The sequence below is a fragment of the Chlorocebus sabaeus genome, chromosome 22, assembly GCF_047675955.1.
Source record: "Chlorocebus sabaeus isolate Y175 chromosome 22, mChlSab1.0.hap1, whole genome shotgun sequence".
In the NCBI taxonomy this organism is placed as follows: domain Eukaryota; kingdom Metazoa; phylum Chordata; class Mammalia; order Primates; family Cercopithecidae; genus Chlorocebus; species Chlorocebus sabaeus.
This window is the reverse complement of record NC_132925.1, coordinates 82,493,397-82,513,494: the sequence shown is the minus strand read 5'-3', so window position 1 is coordinate 82,513,494 and position 20,098 is coordinate 82,493,397. Positions and strand designations below refer to the sequence as shown.

General features: G+C 36.1%; 1 protein-coding gene across 2 annotated transcripts in view; it reads left to right on the top strand.

Annotated features, from left to right (window-relative positions):
• The window catches only part of APPL1 (adaptor protein, phosphotyrosine interacting with PH domain and leucine zipper 1), a 46,298-nt gene extending 27,916 nt beyond the window's left edge, over nt 1-18,382 (top strand). For both annotated transcript variants that reach the window (XM_007984691.3, XM_073010012.1), the window contains exons 14-22: nt 2,586-2,680; nt 2,877-3,059; nt 4,676-4,728; nt 5,478-5,652; nt 5,750-5,786; nt 6,346-6,492; nt 12,997-13,047; nt 13,661-13,750; nt 14,781-18,382. In XM_007984691.3, the coding sequence (XP_007982882.2) occupies nt 2,586-2,680; nt 2,877-3,059; nt 4,676-4,728; nt 5,478-5,652; nt 5,750-5,786; nt 6,346-6,492; nt 12,997-13,047; nt 13,661-13,750; nt 14,781-14,927 (978 nt within the window). In that variant the 3' untranslated portion in view covers nt 14,928-18,382. The remainder of the gene's footprint in view (nt 1-2,585; nt 2,681-2,876; nt 3,060-4,675; nt 4,729-5,477; nt 5,653-5,749; nt 5,787-6,345; nt 6,493-12,996; nt 13,048-13,660; nt 13,751-14,780) is intronic.
• The last annotated feature ends 1,716 nt before the right edge of the window (nt 18,383-20,098 follow it).

The window sequence follows — 20,098 nt, the reverse complement described above, 5'->3', positions numbered from 1 at the left end:
TGGAGACAGAGTCTTGCTGTGTCGCCCAGACTGGAGTGCAGTGCCACTATCTCATCTCACTGCAGCCTCCGCCTCCCAGGTTCAAGCGATTCTCCTGCCTCAGCCTTTTGAGTAGCTGGGACTATAGGCCTGCACCACCATGCCCGGCCCATTTTTGTATTTTTAATAGAGACAGCGTTTTGCCATGTTGGCCAGGCTGGTCTCGAACTTCCAACTTCAGGTGATCTACCTGCCTTGGCCTCCCAAAGTGCTGGGATTACAGGCATGAGCCACCATGCCCAGCCAAGTTAAAGGTTCTTCATAGAGAATACAAAACTGAAATGTGCATACAAGTCACTTAGGGGTCTTGTTAAAATGCATAATATGATTCAGTATGTCTGGGGTGATACAGCGTGAATTCCCAGTTTTGCAAATTATACTTTGTGTAGTAAGGATATCAAACCATATGAACCCTAAAGTGTAGATACAGCCATAGGTGCAGTCCAAACATACAGGTAGAACACAGGGGTACAGAGAATCCTGGAAGGAGTCAAGTGGGTACCGCAGTATAGTTGGAAAAGGACTTGACTCTAGGACAGGAGCTGTCTGACCTCTGCCACTCTTGGTGGGCCTGTCTGTGCTGTGAGAGTCCAGGCAACTCCTGGCTGATGATTTCAGCTGAGGCTGGGAGGGCTGATTTCTTTGGGAGGCTCTCACTCTTCTAAATCATAATCTGCTGTTGATGTAATGGTGGATTAGATGGGAGGGCTAGACTAGTTTAGTAACTGATTGATATGAAGGATAAAAGAGATGAGTAAGGTAAAGATGACTTCCAGGTTTTAAACCTAAGGGAAGAGAAGAGGAATTTGGGAAAGAAGAGTTCTGTTTTTTTCTTAATGAATTTGAGGTGCCAGCTAAGAAATGCCTAGGAGGAAGTTTTGAACCATAGAAACGAAATCTCATGACCTCCAAAATACTAGTAATTATACTGTAATGTATAATGTATTATAATTTTGTCTAATACAATAAATTACGAGTTTAGGCCGGGCGTGGTGGCTCACGCCTGTAATCCCAGCACTTTGGGAGGCCAAGGCGGGCGGATCACGAGGTCAGGACATCGAGACCATCCTGGCTAACACGGTGAAACCACGTCTCTACTAAAAATACAAAAAATTAGGCATGTGTGGTGGTGAGCGCCTGTAGTCCCAGCTACTCGGGAGGCTGAGGCAGGAGAATGGCGTGCACCCGGGAGGTGGAACTTGCAGTGAGCCGAGATCATGCCACTGCACTCCAGCCTGGGTGACAAAGCAAGACTCTGTCTAAAAAAATAAATAAATTATGAGTTTAATTACGGAAAATCCGTGTTAACTATAGATAAACCTTTTGCTTTTAGTAATTTGATCTCCTGCCAATCTAGCTTTTCCTTTTTGTAAGGTTATTTGGGAGCAACAAAAAATACCATTAAAATACAAATTAAATGATTTATTTTATCATCTAGGGAATACAGTGTTTGGATTTGAATAGTTTGTAATACTTATATAGTCTTTTCCTACCAATTATCAGAACTAATTTTTAGTTAGTATTTCTTAGGTTATCCAGAATTATTTTATCTGTATTAGTGAGAATAGAAATTTTGATCAGTTTGTAGCATTGTATTGGTGATTTTTCTAACAATAAGACACATAAATGCAAATTTGTTTTGTTATTATTTTTTCTAATTTAAAGACCATTTTTATGGAGTAGTGCCTGTTGTCCCAACTACTCAGGAGGCTGAGGGGGAGGACTGCTTAAGCCTAGGAGATCGAGGGTGCAGTGAGCCATAATCATTGCACGCCAGCCTGGGCAGCAGAGAACCTGTCTCCCAAAAAAAGACCATTTAAAAAATTGTGAAAAAATCTACAAATTTACCATGTTAACTGTTTTTAAGTATACAGAAATGTTAACTATATGTACATGATTAAAACAGATCTCTAATTTAAATACCATTTTTATTCAGTCAATATTTTAAATAAAACAATCTAAAGTATTTCTTATGACAAGCTTTCTTATTTTCAATTTTTCGGTCTGAAAATATGACAACTTTGTAAATTAATAAACAGATATTTCTGAGCATAAATATATTCTGGAAAATTGTGAAAACTTTACCAGCATAGTTATAAAATACTCGTATTTTGTGAGTATTTCCTATTCCTTCTAAACTTCTTTATTCAACAAATGTATCGATTGTCCATTGTGCCAGGCACTGGACTGTGTGCTAGCAATACAAACTTTAATAAAAAAAATCTGGTAGTTAAAAATGTAAAGAAAACAATATTTTCTTTAAAAATTTAAAGTGTGCAACACTTGCAGGGAATTTTAAAAAATTAAAGAAAAAGCAATATCTAATAATTACATATAAGTAGAAAATCAGATTTTTTGCTAGGTTATAGGAAGAGGAAATCAGTTATGTACCCTAATATTAAGATGAGGGAATATAGAACTATTTTAGTAGCTCTAATTTATATTTTAAGTGTAACCAGAAGCATTCTAACAATTCAGAGTTACATTCAAACTTTTGGTTTGCTTACTTTACTAATATTAGTCCTTTTTAAAAAAAATTAAAATAGGAAACTGCTGCACGAGTAAATCAGTCAGCTCTGGAAGCTGTCACTCCTTCCCCATCTTTCCAGCAGAGGCACGAGAGCCTGCGGCCAGCCGCAGGGTAAGTTACCACACTGTGAGTTATTTAAAGAAGGATATGGGCTATTTAAAGTATCTGTGATCTGGGATTATGTTTGTACTGAAACATAAGACTTCTCATTGACTTATAATGTTGTGTTTTCTTTTTTCATAGTTGGTTAAATATTTAATATCCAAAAGGGAAAATTAAATGCAGTGCCTTCTTGTTTTATGCTTAGACAATCTCGGCCACCGACAGCTCGAACCAGCAGTTCAGGATCCTTAGGATCTGAGTCTACGAATTTGGCTGCCCTGTCTCTAGATTCCCTTGTTGCCCCAGACACCCCAATACAGTTTGACATAATTTCTCCTGTGTGTGAAGATCAGCCTGGCCAGGCAAAAGCCTTTGGCCAGGGAGGCAGGTGGGTGATAGCATCACAGGTACATTGTGCTGTGGTCTGGAAGGCTTATAATCCCCTGTCTACATTTGAGAGTCATCTCTTATTTATCATGTACATCAGCTATGTTGTACTTTCTTTGTTTAATTATGTAACATACTGATAGTTAGGGAAGAACCATGCAGGTTTTTCCTCTATGTCTTCTGCCTCAGCTAAGGAGTTAAGATAATTTAGTTTCAAAATATTTAATTCTGTATTGCTTATTAGGTCTACTTCTTGGATATTTGCTCTTAAAATTGCAGAAGAAAGTTGATAGCCCTGTCTTTAGGTCATGACAATTTTTTAAAAATTCTTGAGGATAATACACATGATATAGGTTTATTAGAAAATATTATCTTATACCAGAATAAGAAATCTTCAGGAAGTTACTAAAACATTATCACTATTATGAATTATTAATTAATCATCTTTTATTTATATAATGAATATTCTCACCAAAGCAGTTAAAATTTTTCCTTGGCTGTGGTTGAAGGAAACATGACTTAAGGCAAATCATTTATTAAGTAGAATGGACACCTAATGAATTGATCATATATTAATTTGGATATACATGGCTGTGACCCACAAAAAGTCATTTACACATCACAGAAATACACTTAGCATTTGATGTAATAGAACACATACTACAGATATTAATTTCCTGTTATCTTAATGTCAGTGTTTTTTTAGAACCACTTAGCTCTCTGCTTCCAAAACCTATTTTGTTTTGTTTTGAGACGGGGTCTCACTCTGTTGCCCAGGCTGGAGTGCAGTGGCATGATCATAGCTCACTGTAGCTTTGACCTCCTGGGCTGAAGGGATCCTCCTGCCTCACCCTCCTGAGTACCTGGGACCACAGGCGTGCACCACCACACCCAACTAATTTTTAAATTTCTTTGGTAGAGATGGGGTCTTCCTGTGTTGCCCAAGCAGATCTCAAACTCCAGGGCTCAAGCAGTCCTCCTGCCTTGGCCTCCCAAGGTGCTGAGATTACAGGTGTGAGCCACAATGCCCAGCCCTCCAAAACCTACTTTGAGTTGTACTTTTCTTCCTTCACTGTGGTGTGCCACAAGCCATGCACACTAAGGAGGAAGGTAACTTCCATCTCCAGTTCACTTTTCTTTTTGCATTGTTACTTGTGCTTTGAGAAATACAGGTTTAAAACTAGATTATAGCTAACTTGCAACATATACTTACAGAAGTAAGTAAAAACCTAAAAAGAAGTTTTTACAATTCCAGGACATTCTTGGCATTTTTCTCAAGCAGCTAAGATTGCAGTTAAATCAGTGTTCCTCTGTGTTTGCTTATTTAAATTCAAGAACTTTTGCAACATGGTTTATTATTATGTTGATTTTTTTGTTGTGTATAGCTAAACTTCCAATTCATCTGTGTCTTCTAAAGTGCATGAACATTGATCAGTTAATGTGTGACAACAGAGGCCTTCATCATAGTAATTTAGTGATCAATAGTGTTTCTTAACAGGATGGGGCATTTTAGAGCTTTCTTTTTAAAATGTTAACTTTGGTTTTAATGATTAGATTCTTCTGTGTGGCTCATGGTAACTGATCATTTGTTCATGTTTTTTTTTCTGAACTTTTTAGGCGTACAAATCCATTTGGAGAATCTGGGGGAATTATAAAATCTGAAACTGAAGGTAACACAGATGTGCAGCATTCATATTTTAGAACTGCTTCTCAGCAAACTGTGAAAAATTTATTGTTTATATTTGTTCTGCTGCTAAGCTCAGTTTTCATGTTATCTTTGCTTCAGAATTTCCTCTACTTATAGTACACTTGAAGCAACAGAACTTAATCTGACTTAAGATGTTGTGATTCATACAAAACTATAGACTCTCATACTTTTGAACTTATAGTCAAATTCTCAGTGCCTAAGATACCTTTCAAGCTTTTCCTAACAGCTGATATTTCACTTCTGGTACTGGAGCATAAATTTTGTTTTTCCACCACTAACTATTCATTTTAATTCTAAACTTACAGAAATGCTGTAAGAACCATCAGTTGGTGTGTGTGTGTGTGTGTGTGTGTGTGTGTGTGTGTGTGTGTGTTAAGAGACAGGGTCTCCCTATGTTGCCTAGGCTGGTCTCGAACTCCTGGGCTTGAAGGATCCCCCTGCCTCAGCCTCCCAAAGTGCTAGGATTACAGGTGTCAACCACCACGCCTGGCCTCAGAGCCACCAATTGTTGAAGCATTACTTTTAGCTATTTGAATTTTAAACCCTAATTTTCCTATAACTTGGAATGCTGTAGTTAGGAGTTATTTTGAAATGTATCCCTTAAGTTGTTGAATTTTTCACTGGAAAATCTAAAAGGAGGCAATGTATTTTATTCTTTTGGAAAAGAAATATGGCATTTAAAAATATATAATACACCTTGTTCTGTTATAGATTCTATTCTTCATCAGTTATTTATTGTCCGATTCCTTGGTTCAATGGAGGTGAAATCAGATGACCATCCAGATGTTGTTTATGAAACTATGCGCCAAATCTTAGCTGCCCGGGCCATCCATAACATCTTTCGGATGACAGAATCGCATTTATTAGTCACTTGTGACTGTTTAAAGTAAGTAAAACCCTCCCTTAAAAAGCTGTAGAAAAAACATTTACAAGATTTCAGCCTAATTGAAATTTGTTTTCCAATTTTTAAATTATTATTTTAGGTTAATTGATCCACAGACACAAGTTACAAGGCTCACGGTGAGTTCCACATGATTTAAGCTTTATTTTAGGTCCCTTTGTATATATACACATTTTACAATTTGATAATAATCCTAATCCTGTATATTCAAGTGTGATAGGATCAGCTATGATTGGTCTTTGGCTGTTGTAGTTAAGTCTGTGGCCATCTGCAAAAAGTTATCATTGAACAGTTTATGTAACTTAAAATAATTAACACAATTCTTATCATTGTGTTATCATTGAACATTTTATGTAACTTAAAAGAATTATCATTGAACATTTTATGTAACTTAAAATAACACAATTCTTTTTGTAATTTTTTTAACAGTTCTTTTTGACTTTGTAAAATGTGTTAACGACTAATAAAATAAATGTAATATTCAACAACCTCTTTTTCTGCTTGTTAATTCAAACCAAATATGACATTACTTGTTTCTGCATTACGAGTCTGTTAAAATAATTGGCTTTAATATATTACAATATTTATATTTTTAGAACTTAGCTTATGAGTTTGTCACGAGTGCTGCTGTAATGACTTGTAAAATCTCATGTTTGCTTCTGATGTTTTCTGTGGCAGTTTCCATTACCTTGTGTAGTTTTGTATGCTACACACCAGGAAAATAAGCGCCTTTTTGGATTTGTTCTTCGGACATCAAGTGGGAGAAGTGAAAGTAATCTGTCATCAGTCTGCTATATATTCGAGTCAAACAATGAGGGGGAAAAGGTACATGGCTTTGCGGAATATCTCTGTCATAACCACTTACTAAGTGATTCTTACTAAGATTTAATAATTATTGAATTCTTACTAATTAAATTACTTAGTAGTTACTGATTGAATTCTTTACAATTAATACAAATTTTTGAGGTATATGTGAATTTTGTTACATGTATAGAATGTACAGTAAGCAAGTCAGGGTATTTAGGGTGTCCATCACCCAAGTACAATACATTTTTGTTAAGTATAGTCACCCTACTCTGCTGTCAGATATTAAATATATTCCTTCTATCGTAATTTATGGTTGTACCTTTTAATCCACTTTTCTTCATCCTCCCCTTTCCTCATCACTCAGCCTTCCAAATCTCTTATCTGTCATTCCACTCTCTGCCTCCATGTGATCAATTTTTTGGCTCCCACATACAAGTGAGAACATGTGATATTTGTCTTTTTGTTCCTCGCTTATTTCACGTAAGATAATGACCTCTAGTTCCATCCATGTTGCTGCAAATGACATGATTTCATTCTTTTTATGGCTGAATAGTACTCCATTGTGTATATGTACCACATTTTCTTTATTCATTTATCTGTTAATGAACATTTAGATTGATTTAACATCTTTGCTATTGTGAATAGTGCTACAGTAAACATATGAGTGCAGGTATCCTTTTGATACAGATTTCTTTAATTTTGGGTAGATACCCAGTAGTGGGATTGTTGGATCGAATGGTAGTTCTATTTTTAGTTTTTGAGAGATCTCCATACTGTTTTCCATAGTGGTTGTACTAGTTTATGTTCCCACCAACAGTGTATGAGTTCCCCTTTTTTCTGCATTTCACCAACATCTGTTATTTTTTGTCTTTTTAGTTATAGCCATTCTGACTAGGGTAAGAATGACTCATTGTCATTTTGATTTGGATTTCTCTAATGAATAGTGATGTTGAGCAATTTTCATATACCTGTTGCCTGTTTTTATGTCCTTTAAGAAGTACATATTCATATCCTCTGCATACTTTTAAATGGGATTATTTTTTTCCCTGTTGAGTTCGTTGTATATTCTGGATATTAGTCCCCAGTTGGATGAACAGTTTGCAGATAATTTCTCCCATTCAACAGGTTGTCTCTTTACTCTGTTATTTCTTTGGCTGTGCAGACACTTTTTAGTTTAAGTCCCATTTGTCTATTTTTATTGCCTATACTTTTGAGGTCTTAGGCATAAAATCTTTGCCGAGACCAATGTGCAGGAGAGTTTTCCCTTCGTTTTCTTCTAGTATTTTTTTTCCTATGGAAAATAACCTTTATTTTATTTATTTATTTATTTTTGAGATGAACTCTCGCTCTGTTGCCCAGGCTGGAGTGCAGTGGCACAATCTTGGCTCACTGCAACCTCCACCTTCCAGATCAAAGTGATTCTTCTACCTCAGCCTCCTGAGTAGCTGGGACTACAGGTGTCTGCCACCATGCCTAGCTAATTTTTTTAGTAGAGACAGGATTTCACCATGTTGGCCAGGCTGGTCTTGAACTCCTGACCTCAAGTGATCCACCTGTCTTGGCCTCCCAAAGTGCTGGGATTAAACAGGTGTGAGCTGCCACACCCAGCTGGAAAAAAAACCTTTAATAGAACAGTTATTGAGAATATCATACTAACAAAGTTTCTCAAGAGACTAAGAGCTAAAATGGTGAAAGTAGGATGATCTTTTTTTTTTCTTTTTGATTTTTGTGGGTACAAGGGGTGTGTGTGTGTGTATGCACTTCTTTTTTTTTTTAAGATGGAGTCTTGCTCTGTTGCCCGGGCTGGAGTACAATGGTGCAATCTTGGCTCACTGCAACCTCCGCACCTCCCAGGTTAAAGTGATTCTCCTGCTTCAGCTTCCTGAGTAGCTGGGACTATAGGCATGTACCACCACGCCCAGCTAATTTTGTATTTTTAGTAGAGACAGGGTTTCTCCATGTTGGTCAGGCTGGTCTCAAACTCCCGACCTCAGGTGATCTGCCTGCCTCAGCCTCCCAAAGTGCTGGGATTATAGGTGTGAGCCACCTCGCCCGGCCAGGTGTATATATTTATGCAGTACATGAAATATTTTGCTACGTGCATGCAATGCATAATAACCACATCATGCAAAATTGAGTATTCATTCCCTTAAGCATTTATCATTTATATTAGAAACAATCCAATTATAGTCTTTTAGTTATTTTTAAATGTACAGTTATTATTGACCATAGTCCCCCTGTTCTATCAAATACCAGGTCTTATTCATTCTATCTTTTTTTTTTTTTTTTTTATCATTAACTATCCTCCCACCCCCCCATCCCCACACTACCCTTCTCAGCCTCTGGTAACCATCCTTCTACTCTCTGGCTCCATAAGTTCAATTGTTTTGATTTTTAGATCCCACAAATAAGTGAAAACATGCAACATTTGTCTTTCTGTGCCTGGCTTGTTTTGCTTAACATAATGACCTCCATGTTCCATATATCTTGTTGCACATGATAGAATCTCATTCTTTTTTATTGCTGAATAGTACTCCATTGTATGTAAGTACCACATTTTCTTTATCCATATATCATCCATTCAAATGACAGAACCTCATTCCTTTTTTCTGGCTGAATAGTACTCCATTGTGTATGTGTACACTTTCTTTATCCATTCATCTGTTGATGGACACTTAGGTTGCTTCCAAATTGTGGCTATTGTGAACAGAACTGCAACAAACATGGGAGTGCAGATGTCTCTTCAATATATTGATTTCATTTTTTTAGGTATATACCCAGCAGTGGGATTGCTGGATCATATGGTAACTCTATTTTTACTTTTTTGAGGAACCTCTGAGTTTTCTCCATAGTGGTTATACTAATTTACATTCCCACCAACAGTGTACAAGGGTTCCCTTTTCTCCACATGCTTCCCAGCATTTGTTACTGCCTTTTTGCTATAAGCCATTTTAACTGGGGTGAGATGATACATTGTAGTTTTGATTTGCATTTCTCTGATGATCAGTGATGTTGAGGACCTTTTCATATGCCTGTTTGCCATTTGTAAGTCTTCTTTTGAAAAATGTCTATTCAAATCTTTTGTCCAGTTTTAAATCAGATTAAGTTTTTTCCTATAGAGTTGTTTGAGCTCTTTGTATATTCTGGTTATTAATCCCTTGTCAGATGAGTAGTTTACAAATATTTTCTCCCATTCTGTGACTTGTTTCTTCACTTTGTTGATTGTTTCCTTTGCAGTGCAGAAGCTTTTTAACTTGATGAGATCCCATTTGTCCATTTTTGCTTTAGTTGCCTGTGCTTGTGGGGTATTACTCAAGAAATTTTTGCCCAGACTGATGTCCTGGAGAGTTTCCCCAATATTTTCATGTAGTAGTTTCATAGTTTGGGGTCTTAGATTTAAGGTTTTAATCCATTTTGATTAGATTTTTGTATATGGTGAGAGATAGGGGTCTAGTTTTATTCTTCTGCATATGGATATCCAGTTTTTATTGAAGGGACTGTCTTTCCCCCAATGTGTATTCTTGGCACCTTTGTCAAAAATGAGTTCATTGTAGTTGTACGGATTGTTTCTGGATTTTCTATTCTGTTGCATTGCTCTGTGTGTCTTTTTTTTTTCTTTTTGCCAGTACCATGCCGTTTTGGTTACTACAGCTCTGTAGTATTGTAATTTGAAGTCAGGTAATGTGATTTCTCTAGTTTTGTTATTTTTGCTCAGAATAGCTTTTGGCTCTTCTGAATCTTTTATGATTCCATATACATTTTCAGATTATATTTTTCTATTTCTGTGAAGAACGTCATTGGTTTTTTGATAGGGATTGCATTGAATCTGTAGATTGCTTTGGGTAGTATGGTCATTTTAACAATATTGATTCTTCCAATCCATGAACATGGAATATGTCTCCATTTTTGGTGTCCTCTTCAGTTTCTTTCATCAGGGTTTTATAGTTTTTTGGGTTTGTTTTTTTTTTTGAGACAGAGTCTCTCTCTATTGCCCAGGCTGGAGTGTGCGGTTGCATAATCTTGGCTCACTGCAACGTCTGCCTTCCAGGTTGAAGCAATTCTCATGCCTGAGCCTCCCAAGTAGCTGGGATTACAGGTGTGTGCCACCATGCCTGGCTAATATTTTTAGTAGAGAAGGGGTTTCACCATATTAGCCAGGCTGGTCTCAAACTCCTGGCCTCAAGTGATCCACCTGCCTGGGCCTCCCAAAGTGCTGGGATTACCGGCCTGAGCCACTGCGCCCAGCTTGTAGTTTTCATTATAGAGATCTTTCACTTCTTGGGTTAACTCCTAGGTATTTAATTTTATCTGTGGCTGTTGTGAGTGAGATTACTTTCTTTTTGAGATTGTTCACTGTTGGCATATAGAAATGCTACTATGTAGTATGTTGATTTTGTATTCTGAAGCTTTACTGAATTCATCAGTTCTAATAGTTTTTTGGTGGAGTCTCAGTTTTTCTAAATATAAGATCATCATATCATCTGCAAACAAGGATAGTTTGACTTCTTCCTTTCCAATTTGGATGCCTTTTTTCTCTCTTTTCTGATTACTCATCTTCCATCTATAAGGTGGAAAGGCTTTTGGTTTTTCCCTATTCAGTATGATACTAGCTGTGAGTCTGTCATATATGGCTTTTATTATGTTGAGCTATATTCCTTCTATACCAAGTTTTTTTTAAGGTTTTTAATCATGAAGGGATGTTGAATTTTATCAAATGCATTTTCAGCAGTAATTGATTAAATAGTTTTTGTCCTTTATTCTGTTGATATGATGTAGCATACTGATTGATTTGCATATGTTGAACTATCTTTACATCCCTGGGATAAATCCCATTTGGTCATGATAAATGATCTTTTTAATGTGTTGTTGCATTTGGTTTGCTAGTATTTTGTTGAGGATTTTTGCGTCAATATTCATGAGATATATTGGCGTGTAGTTTTCTTTTTTTGATGTGTCTTTGTCTGATTTTGGTATCAGGTAATACTGGCCTTGTAGAATGAGTTTGGAAGAATTCCCTTCTTTATTTTTTGTAACATTTTGGGTAAGATTGGTATTAGTTCTTCTTTAAATGTTTGGTAGAATTCAGCAGTAAAGCCATCGGGTCCTGGGCTTTTCATTATCAGGAGACTTTTCATTATGGTTTGGATCTTGTTACTTGTTATTGGACTGTTCAGGTTTTGGATTTCTTTGTGGTTCAGTCTTTAGGTTGTATTTGTCCAGGAATTTATCAATTTCTTCTCGATTTTCCAATTTATTAGCATGTAGTTGCTCATAGTAGCCACCAATGATCCTTTGAATTTATACAGTATCAATTGTAATGTCTCCTTTTTAATCTCCAATTTTATTTACTTGAGTCTTCTTTTTCTTCGTCTGGCTAAATGTCAGTTTTGTTTATCTTTTCAAAAAAACCAACTTTTTGTTATGTTGATCTTTTGTATTGTTTTCTTCATGTCAGATTCATTTATTTCTGCTCTGATCCTTATAATTTCTTCTAGTATTTTTATAGTGTTAGGTCTTATGTTTAAGTCTTTAGTGTATTTTGAGTTGATTTTTGTATATGGTGAGAGGGAGGGGTCTGGTTTCATTCTTCTACATGTGGCTCTCCAATCTTGCCAGAACCATTTATTGAAGAGGATATCCCTTCCCTAGTGAAAGTTCTTTGTCAGCTTTGTTGAAGATCAGTTGGCTGTAAATATGTGGCTTCATTCCTGGGTTCTCTGTTCTGTTCCATTGGTCATATGTCTTATTTTTATAACAATCCCCTGCTGTTTTGCTTACTATAGCCTTGTAATGTATTTTGAAGTTAGGTAATGTGATGCCTCCAGCTTTGTTCTTTTTGTTTAAGATTGCTTTGGCTATTTGCATTGAACCTGTAGATTGCTTTGGGCAATATGGTTATTTTAGCTGTATTATTCTGATCCATGAGCATGGGATGTTTTTTTGTTTATGTCTTCAATCTCTTTCATCAGTGTTTTGTAGTTTTTTGTGTAAATACAATTCTTATATAACTAAGATTTTTGGAAAAAACTCCCAAATTTTGCCTAGGCTGACTGAGCTGCTTGAGCAAAGCATCTCTGAAGAGAGCCAAGCTGATGGGTTGGGCCTTCTGACTCTACAGACTCATGTTTTCCCTGCCACTGATAGCTGGTGCAATATTTTAGCCTCTAATTTATGCTGGGAATGGAATATATTCCCAAAACTAGCCATTTTCAGATGTCTTCAGCTTAGAATAGCATTAGCAGCTGTGTGCATCTTCCTTGTAGGCCTTACTATGACAGTAATGAATTTGACATAACAAGAAATGGGGTATATGAAGGTGAGAGTCAGCAGTGGAAGCCTATAGACTTCAAGGAAAACATACAAAGCCTTGGTTTTGGGGCTTGAGCATTCTTAAATATGCTTTTGTTTGAAGCAATGTATTAGGATTCGTTATAAAACTAGTTACATCAGTTATTTGGATACTTGACATTTTTGCTTTGTTGTGAGAACTGCCTGAATTTTTCATACTTTTTCCCTTTTTAGATATGTGATTCTGTTGGACTGGCAAAACAGATAGCTTTGCATGCTGAACTGGTAAGAATCCAAGATGTGGCTGGGGCACAGTGGCTCATGTCTGTAATCGCAGCACATTGGGAGGCTGAGGCGGGCGGATCACTTGAGGTCAGGAGTTCGAGACTAGCCTGGCCAACATGGTGAAACCCCGTGTCTACTAAAAATACAAAAATTAGTTGACTGTGGTGTGGTGCACCTGTAGTCCCAGCTACTGAGGAGGTCTGAGGCATGAGAATGACTTGAACCCGGGAGGTGGAGGTTGCAGTGAGTTGAGATCACACCACTGTACTCCAGCCTGGGCAACAGAGTGAGATTCTATCTATCTCAAAAAAAAAAAAAAAAAAAGAATCCAAGATGCGTGATTTTCCAAGAATGTTAACTAAAATAGTGTATTAGCTCTTTCATATTAGCAAGTAAACAAAATGATTTTGCTAAACAATTAACAGTGGATACTATTACCAACATAGCATTTAGAATTTGGATAATTACCATTGAATGTAAACTGTTGGTGTGCTTTCTTATGTATAAATGCAAAAAAAAAATTGAAAGGTTACAAATGTGATATTAACTGAAATGTCTAAAATTTAAAGTTATTTCATGTTTAATTCATTAGTTTTATTCATCTGTTTCTTAGGATCGTAGGGCATCAGAAAAACAAAAAGAAATAGAGAGAGTAAAAGAGAAGCAACAGAAAGAACTCAATAAACAAAAACAGATTGAAAAGGTATACAGTCCTAATGTCTAGATCTTTGTGTGTTGTTTGTGAAGACTTAATTCAGCACTATGACTTTCAGATTTGAATTTCCAAATGAAGGACTGTTTCTGCTTGTTCAGCCACTTCATAAACAGATGATTCATACCATAGCAGAAAAGGGTCACATCTCTTTTTTGATACGATGTTTACATTATAGTTATGTTGACATGTAATATGACTGTTTCAAAAATATACCAGAACTTTAATATTTCAGAGGAGGTTGTCTCTGTCAAAGCAGTTGAGAGGCTGTATAGATTTAACTGCCATTGCTGGAAGCCATTTTGCCTTCTATGGGGGGAAATAAATATATATATATGCTGTATGAAATATATAATGAAATATGTATTTTTAATATTGCCAGGAGTGTCAAATCATTGTCCATCCAACAGGATAATTTTAAAAGACAAATTTTGGAGCAAAACTTGAAGAATGCATTAAATGATCCATGAGATTGTAAGAGCGTGTTATGGGTTGCAGATTGACTGTAGGAATAGTAAAGAGGAGACAGCTGGGATACTTAGAACAGATCAGTAAGCATTGGCTGTGGGCTCTCTTTCTGGACAAAGAGGGAAGTGGCAAAGATGAACTGAAGTGAGGCTTTCTTGGTAGGCTAGGCTGAGGGAAGGTGACACCTGATTTAGCAAGATGAATTGGACAGGGATGGAGAAAAGGGCTGGAAAGGGAAAGGAGTGTGGGGTGATCCCTTTCGAGGGTTTTACTATGGTAAAAGATGATGGGCTTTATTTGGTTGTTGGTCGTAAAAAAAGAAAATGAGAACATATATTTTAGTTTGAATGCTGGCTTTTATAGGATGGTGCCAAAATTCATTTGGGTGTTGTATTGTTTGGGTGTAGCTTTTCTTTTTATCAGGTTGTCAGAAGTATGCATATATATTTGTGACAGAAGAACTGAAGTGGCTCTCAAGAATGTATCTTAACTGCATAATTTGCCATTTGACTCCAGACAAGTAACTTAGTTTCTTTTTTGTCTTTTCCACTAGGACTTGGAAGAACAAAGTCGGCTGATAGCTGCATCCAGTAGACCAAACCAAGCCAGTAGTGAGGGGCAGTTTGTTGTCCTTAGCAGTAGCCAGTCAGAAGAGAGTGATTTGGGAGAAGTAGGAAAGAAGAGAGAGTCAGAAGCATAAACTTAAACTTTTGGTAGATATTTCCCCCTTGGAATTTGACAGTTTCTATGGTGAAATGGCACAAGGTAACAACTGTGTTGAAATATCAAGGAGGATACTAAGCTTTATATTTGCTTATTTGTTGTAGCTACATTTTAAAAGAAGGATTGACCTTGATGACTTAGGTTTGCATTGATCTTTTTTCCCCCTTAAACATAATGTACTATGCATTAACATCTAAAAAAAACTTGCTCATCTCCCTGAAGTAGACATTTGCTCAATAATTTTTTCCTTCAGATTGTGAACTTTTAATTCTTGCATTGTAATTGGCTATGACCATAAGAAATCATTTACTCTTCAGGCTTAGACATTCATGGATATGCTTTTCTTTTATTACGAACATTTTGCTGGCAGTGAGGAAGCATTTAGCTGAATAAGTTTAAAGCCCTTTATACAGAGAATTCTACAAGTTTGCAAATATTTTAACAATATTAAACGTGCAATAGAACTTTTATAAAATAATTAGAACAGAGATTTTACACTTAAGGTTTCAAATTGTAGCAGGTGGTACTGTTGATCTCAGGGCACTTTCTGGGATTGCTCACATTTCGCTAATGTACTGCACTTGATGCCAGTAGGAAAGAAGCTTAAGTGTCTTCAGTTCAAGATTGATAGAGCCCTTGGCATTTTATTGTCATATTTTTAGTTCTCAGGTTGGGACTTCAATTACTGCTGCAGAGCAGTAGTGGTTAAAAATAAGATAATGGAATTTATTAGAAGATTTTTTGTTCAAATACATTTTAGATTAGGATTGACAAAGATACTGCTATAGAATGATACATTATATTTTCTGCATTGTGTGAAATAGTTTTTATTGAAAGTCAAGTGACATTTCAAAAGAAGTTCTATAACAATTATGTTTCATGCTTAAAGTAAAAATTCCCAGAGTTTAGTTTAGAAAATGTAATCTTTTAAATTTCAGACTGTTATTTCCAGTATTTTCATAATCCCATGTTTTGATAAAGTACTGAATCACCACTTTATATCCACAAAGGCCAATAACTAATGTATGAGAATAGAATAATTTGCACTAATTATTGTAAATATATCTACTCTTCAAATGAGAAAAAGGTCCAATTTTATGAAAGATTGAAAATGAATTGAATGCCTGGTAGAGTATAGGAGAAGTTGACCAAGGAAGGATTTAACCTGGTGCCAAGGTTAAAATAACATTTCTCTACTGCCTGTTGTCTATGTTAAACCTTAATTTTTTTTTCTGTAATCACTTTTAACACTGCTAATAGAAATTATGTTTTCATGTGTTTCACATGAAAAAGTATATATATATATATACACGAAGTTAATATAGTGAGTAAAATACATAGTCACACATTTACAAATTTTTCAAGAGGTTAGCCACTAAGACTTTAATAATTTTACAAGGGAGAAAGCCTTTTTTTTTTTCTTTTCTTTTTTTTTTTTTTGATATACAGTTTTTTCTTTGTAGTTCTGCATTAGAAATGGCATCTGTTTTAGGTCTCAAACTATAACTCGGCTGTTTCACACTATGTACATTGTTTTCTGTAGGAATAGGATAATGATATATAGGATCATGATATTCCTTCTATCCATGTGCCAAATGGGTGTAATGTTTATTTACTGATGCTTTATGTTACCAAAACATACAGTAAAAAAGTAGAAATTTATGAGATACTTTTTGATAAAAAGTTTATTTTGTGCTTACCAAAGGGAATGCTTTCACAATAGTGTATCAATTGTTTTGTTGAAGTTAGAATTTATTCTGTTGCCAGCACATAAGTAGTCATTGCAAGTCCTGTTTTTAAGACCTTTTGGAGACTGGAGCTTTCTGTTCCATTAAGTCTTTTGTTTATACTACAAATTGTCACCTCACTTGGTTCAGATGAAATTTATTACTCTACAAGGAAGGTGGTCATCATTAGGAGGCAGCTGTACTAAGCTGGTGCTTTGCATGGTAGCAAGTGCTGCCCTTTGTCAGCACCCTGGGTCATACTGTAGGCTAGAGTTAAGGGCACTGGCAGACTTAGGGATGCTGGACAGACCTGTAGTTTGTTTTAAGTCATGTTCACAGGCATTTCTACAATAATACACCCATCTTCATAGGTCAAATCAAAGTGCATTCCAATGCTAAATAGAAATTATGAGTGGGTTTAACAATTTTAGATGATTCAACTTCTGTTCCATTACTATTGAACTATATGAACTATTCCATTACTGCAGAGATTTAAGTATCCGTTTTAATAAGCTCTTTTTGTTATTTAAAGGCTGCCTATGGGTTTCTGCCTAGTGGTAAAGCTGATTGTTATCCTCCTTTGAAATCCCTTCTAGTTCTTGAGATGCTCTGAGGGTAATTGGATTCGATTTTGGGATATCTTTTCTCCATTCAGACTTACACTTAATGGTGTTAGAAATCAACAAAACTGCTTTTTAAACAGAAAAGATACTAAGCCTGCCTACTTCTGCAATGCATTCTGTTACCTGTATGAACAGTATGTTTGTAACTATGGCAATGAAGTCAGTAGACAGGAAACCAGTTATTCCTTCTCACCTTTAAAAATTTTGAAAACTTGCTAACAAGGGACTAAAGCTATTACCTTGAACAGAGTCCCTAAAGCTAGTCTAGTTTTTGCCACATCTGCAATGATTATTGTTTAATTTCAAAAGAGTCATCAGACTCCACAATCTAGGGGTGGTAAATGTGTTTCCATTATGCTTGAGAAAAGGTCAGTAGGATGTGCATCCTAGGGAAGATAAAATCGTATATGGTAAAGGCATCTGAGTTAACTTTGCATTATATCTAGGAACTGTATTATTTAAAATTTGAATCCTATTATTAATGCCGAGAGATCCTAAGAGCTAGTGTATTGTAAAACCTGCCACCTGAATAAAACGAAAATATTAATGTTGGTTCTGAGACAACCTCTTAGCATTCAGATTATATTTTAAATATTTAAACACACCAATTGTAGAAAGCAACCCTTTATTTTTAGCAAGTTTGGTTTACTCTTCTCCCATGAGATTTCTGTTTTCTACATTAATTAATAATACATAAAGATTTGAAACTGGAACTATATTATACTTTTTAACCAATCTCTGTGGCTTCACTCATGAAATTTACTTCAGTTAATGTGAGACTGGGGATTAAGTTGTAACTAATGTGCAAAATTGCTTTGTATATTTGGTGATTTTGTAATGTAAGTGAATTGGTTAATTCTTATTTCACTGATACTATTAATCATGCAGTGTACAATTTAAAATCATGCAATGTTTCACTTTAGAATTGGACTTGAAGAACTCGACTTTATGTGATCATGGTATTGGTATACATGTGGGGTGGAGAACTTATTTTTTCATTTTGTCACAATAGGTATTTACTGACAAGGCTTCAGGAAAAAAGTTAGATTTTTAAATGTATAATAAAGTCCATGATTTTTGTACAGTGTTTTTTAATGAAATATTTGATACTCTGAACTTTATTTCTCAAAGTAATTTCAGATGTTTGTAAAACAATGGACTCCTTAATCTGTTATGACATTATAAATTACACGTCTAGCCCAACTGCAATTCCATAGCAGCTAAAATGGAAAAAAAAAAAATTGTCACTTTATTGGGAAAAGTTTGTTATAGAAGCAAACTAATCGATCGCTGGTGACTTTTTTTCTTTTAGCAAAGGAAAAAGACTTCATTAATTGATGTATACTTGCTACTGTTTGGTCCTACTCACAGAAATTCCTCCAATTTAAAGGGGCAGATTGTGCATACCACAGTATAGCTTGGATCTGTAATTTCAATACTAATGCTTATTCATCCCATGTGCTCTTTATAGTTTCTTATGGCAATTAGTTCCTTTCTTCTGGGATTTAGTATTTTAATTTGTTTAGAATTTTATAGAAATGTACATACACTTTTAGAAGGTACAGGTAATAGATGAAATTAACTTTAGAATTATATAATTTATCTGATAGAAGTGCATGTATAGCCTAAATATATTTCTATATTGAAAGATATAATCTCTCACTCACTTATCAGTTTGATTTAAAAAAATAAAAACTATTCATGTCAGCTATATAAATTTTTTTTTTTTTTTTTTTTTTTTTTTTTTTTTTTGAGGCGGAGTCTTGCTCTGCCGCCCAGGCTGGAGTGCAGTGGCCGGATCTCAGCTCACTGCAAGCTCCGCCTCCCGGGTTCACGCCATTCTCCTGCCTCGAGACTCCCGAGTAGCTGGGACTACAGGCGCCCGCCACCTCGCCCGGCTAGATTTTTGTATTTTTTAGTAGAGACGGGGTTTCACCGGGTTAGCCAGGATGGTCTTGATCTCCTGACCTCGTGATCCGCCCGTCTCGGCCTCCCAAAGTGCTGGGATTACAGGCTTGAGCCACTGCGCCCGGCCAGCTATATAAATTTTTTAATGTAAAAAAAACTATGAAAATAATTTAAAGTCTGTGCTTACTGAAATAGTCTATATAGCCATTAATCCCTACACCAGAAAAAAATCATATAGCTTCAGTTTCCCTAAAATGGACTATCTAATTCTTTAAAAAGTACCAAGACTAAACATGTAAACATCAAGGCCATAGCTGACTGGGCTGTAGTGAAAATGGACGATATCATTGTACCTCTTACCCCTATTGATGTGGCTTCTAAATGTGACACAAGTGTGGTTGAATGAATGTCTTTTTCAGTTTCTTTCCTCACTTTCCACACGTAGAAATGTATACTTACATGCAGGCCTGGCACAGTGGCTCATGCCTGTAATCCCAGCACTTTGGAAGGCCAAGGCAGGCAGATCACTTGAGGTCAGGAGTTGGAGACAGCCTGACCAACATGGTGAAACCCCATCTTTGCTAAAAATACAAAAATTAGCTGGGTGTGGTGGCATACTCTTGTGATTCCAGCTACTTGGGAGGCTGAGACATGAGAATCTCTGGAACCCAGGAGGCAGAGGTTGCAGTGAGCTGAGATTGCACCACTGCACTCCAGCCTGGGCAACAGGGCGTGACTCCATCTCAGAAAAAGGAACCTATACTTACATGCAGTATGAAATATAGAGAAATAAAAATTTAACATAACTGCCATCAGTGAGCCTCTTCATGTCCATTATCAGGCTAGGTTCAATACAGAAATCATAAGCCGTCTATCATTTGAAAACACTT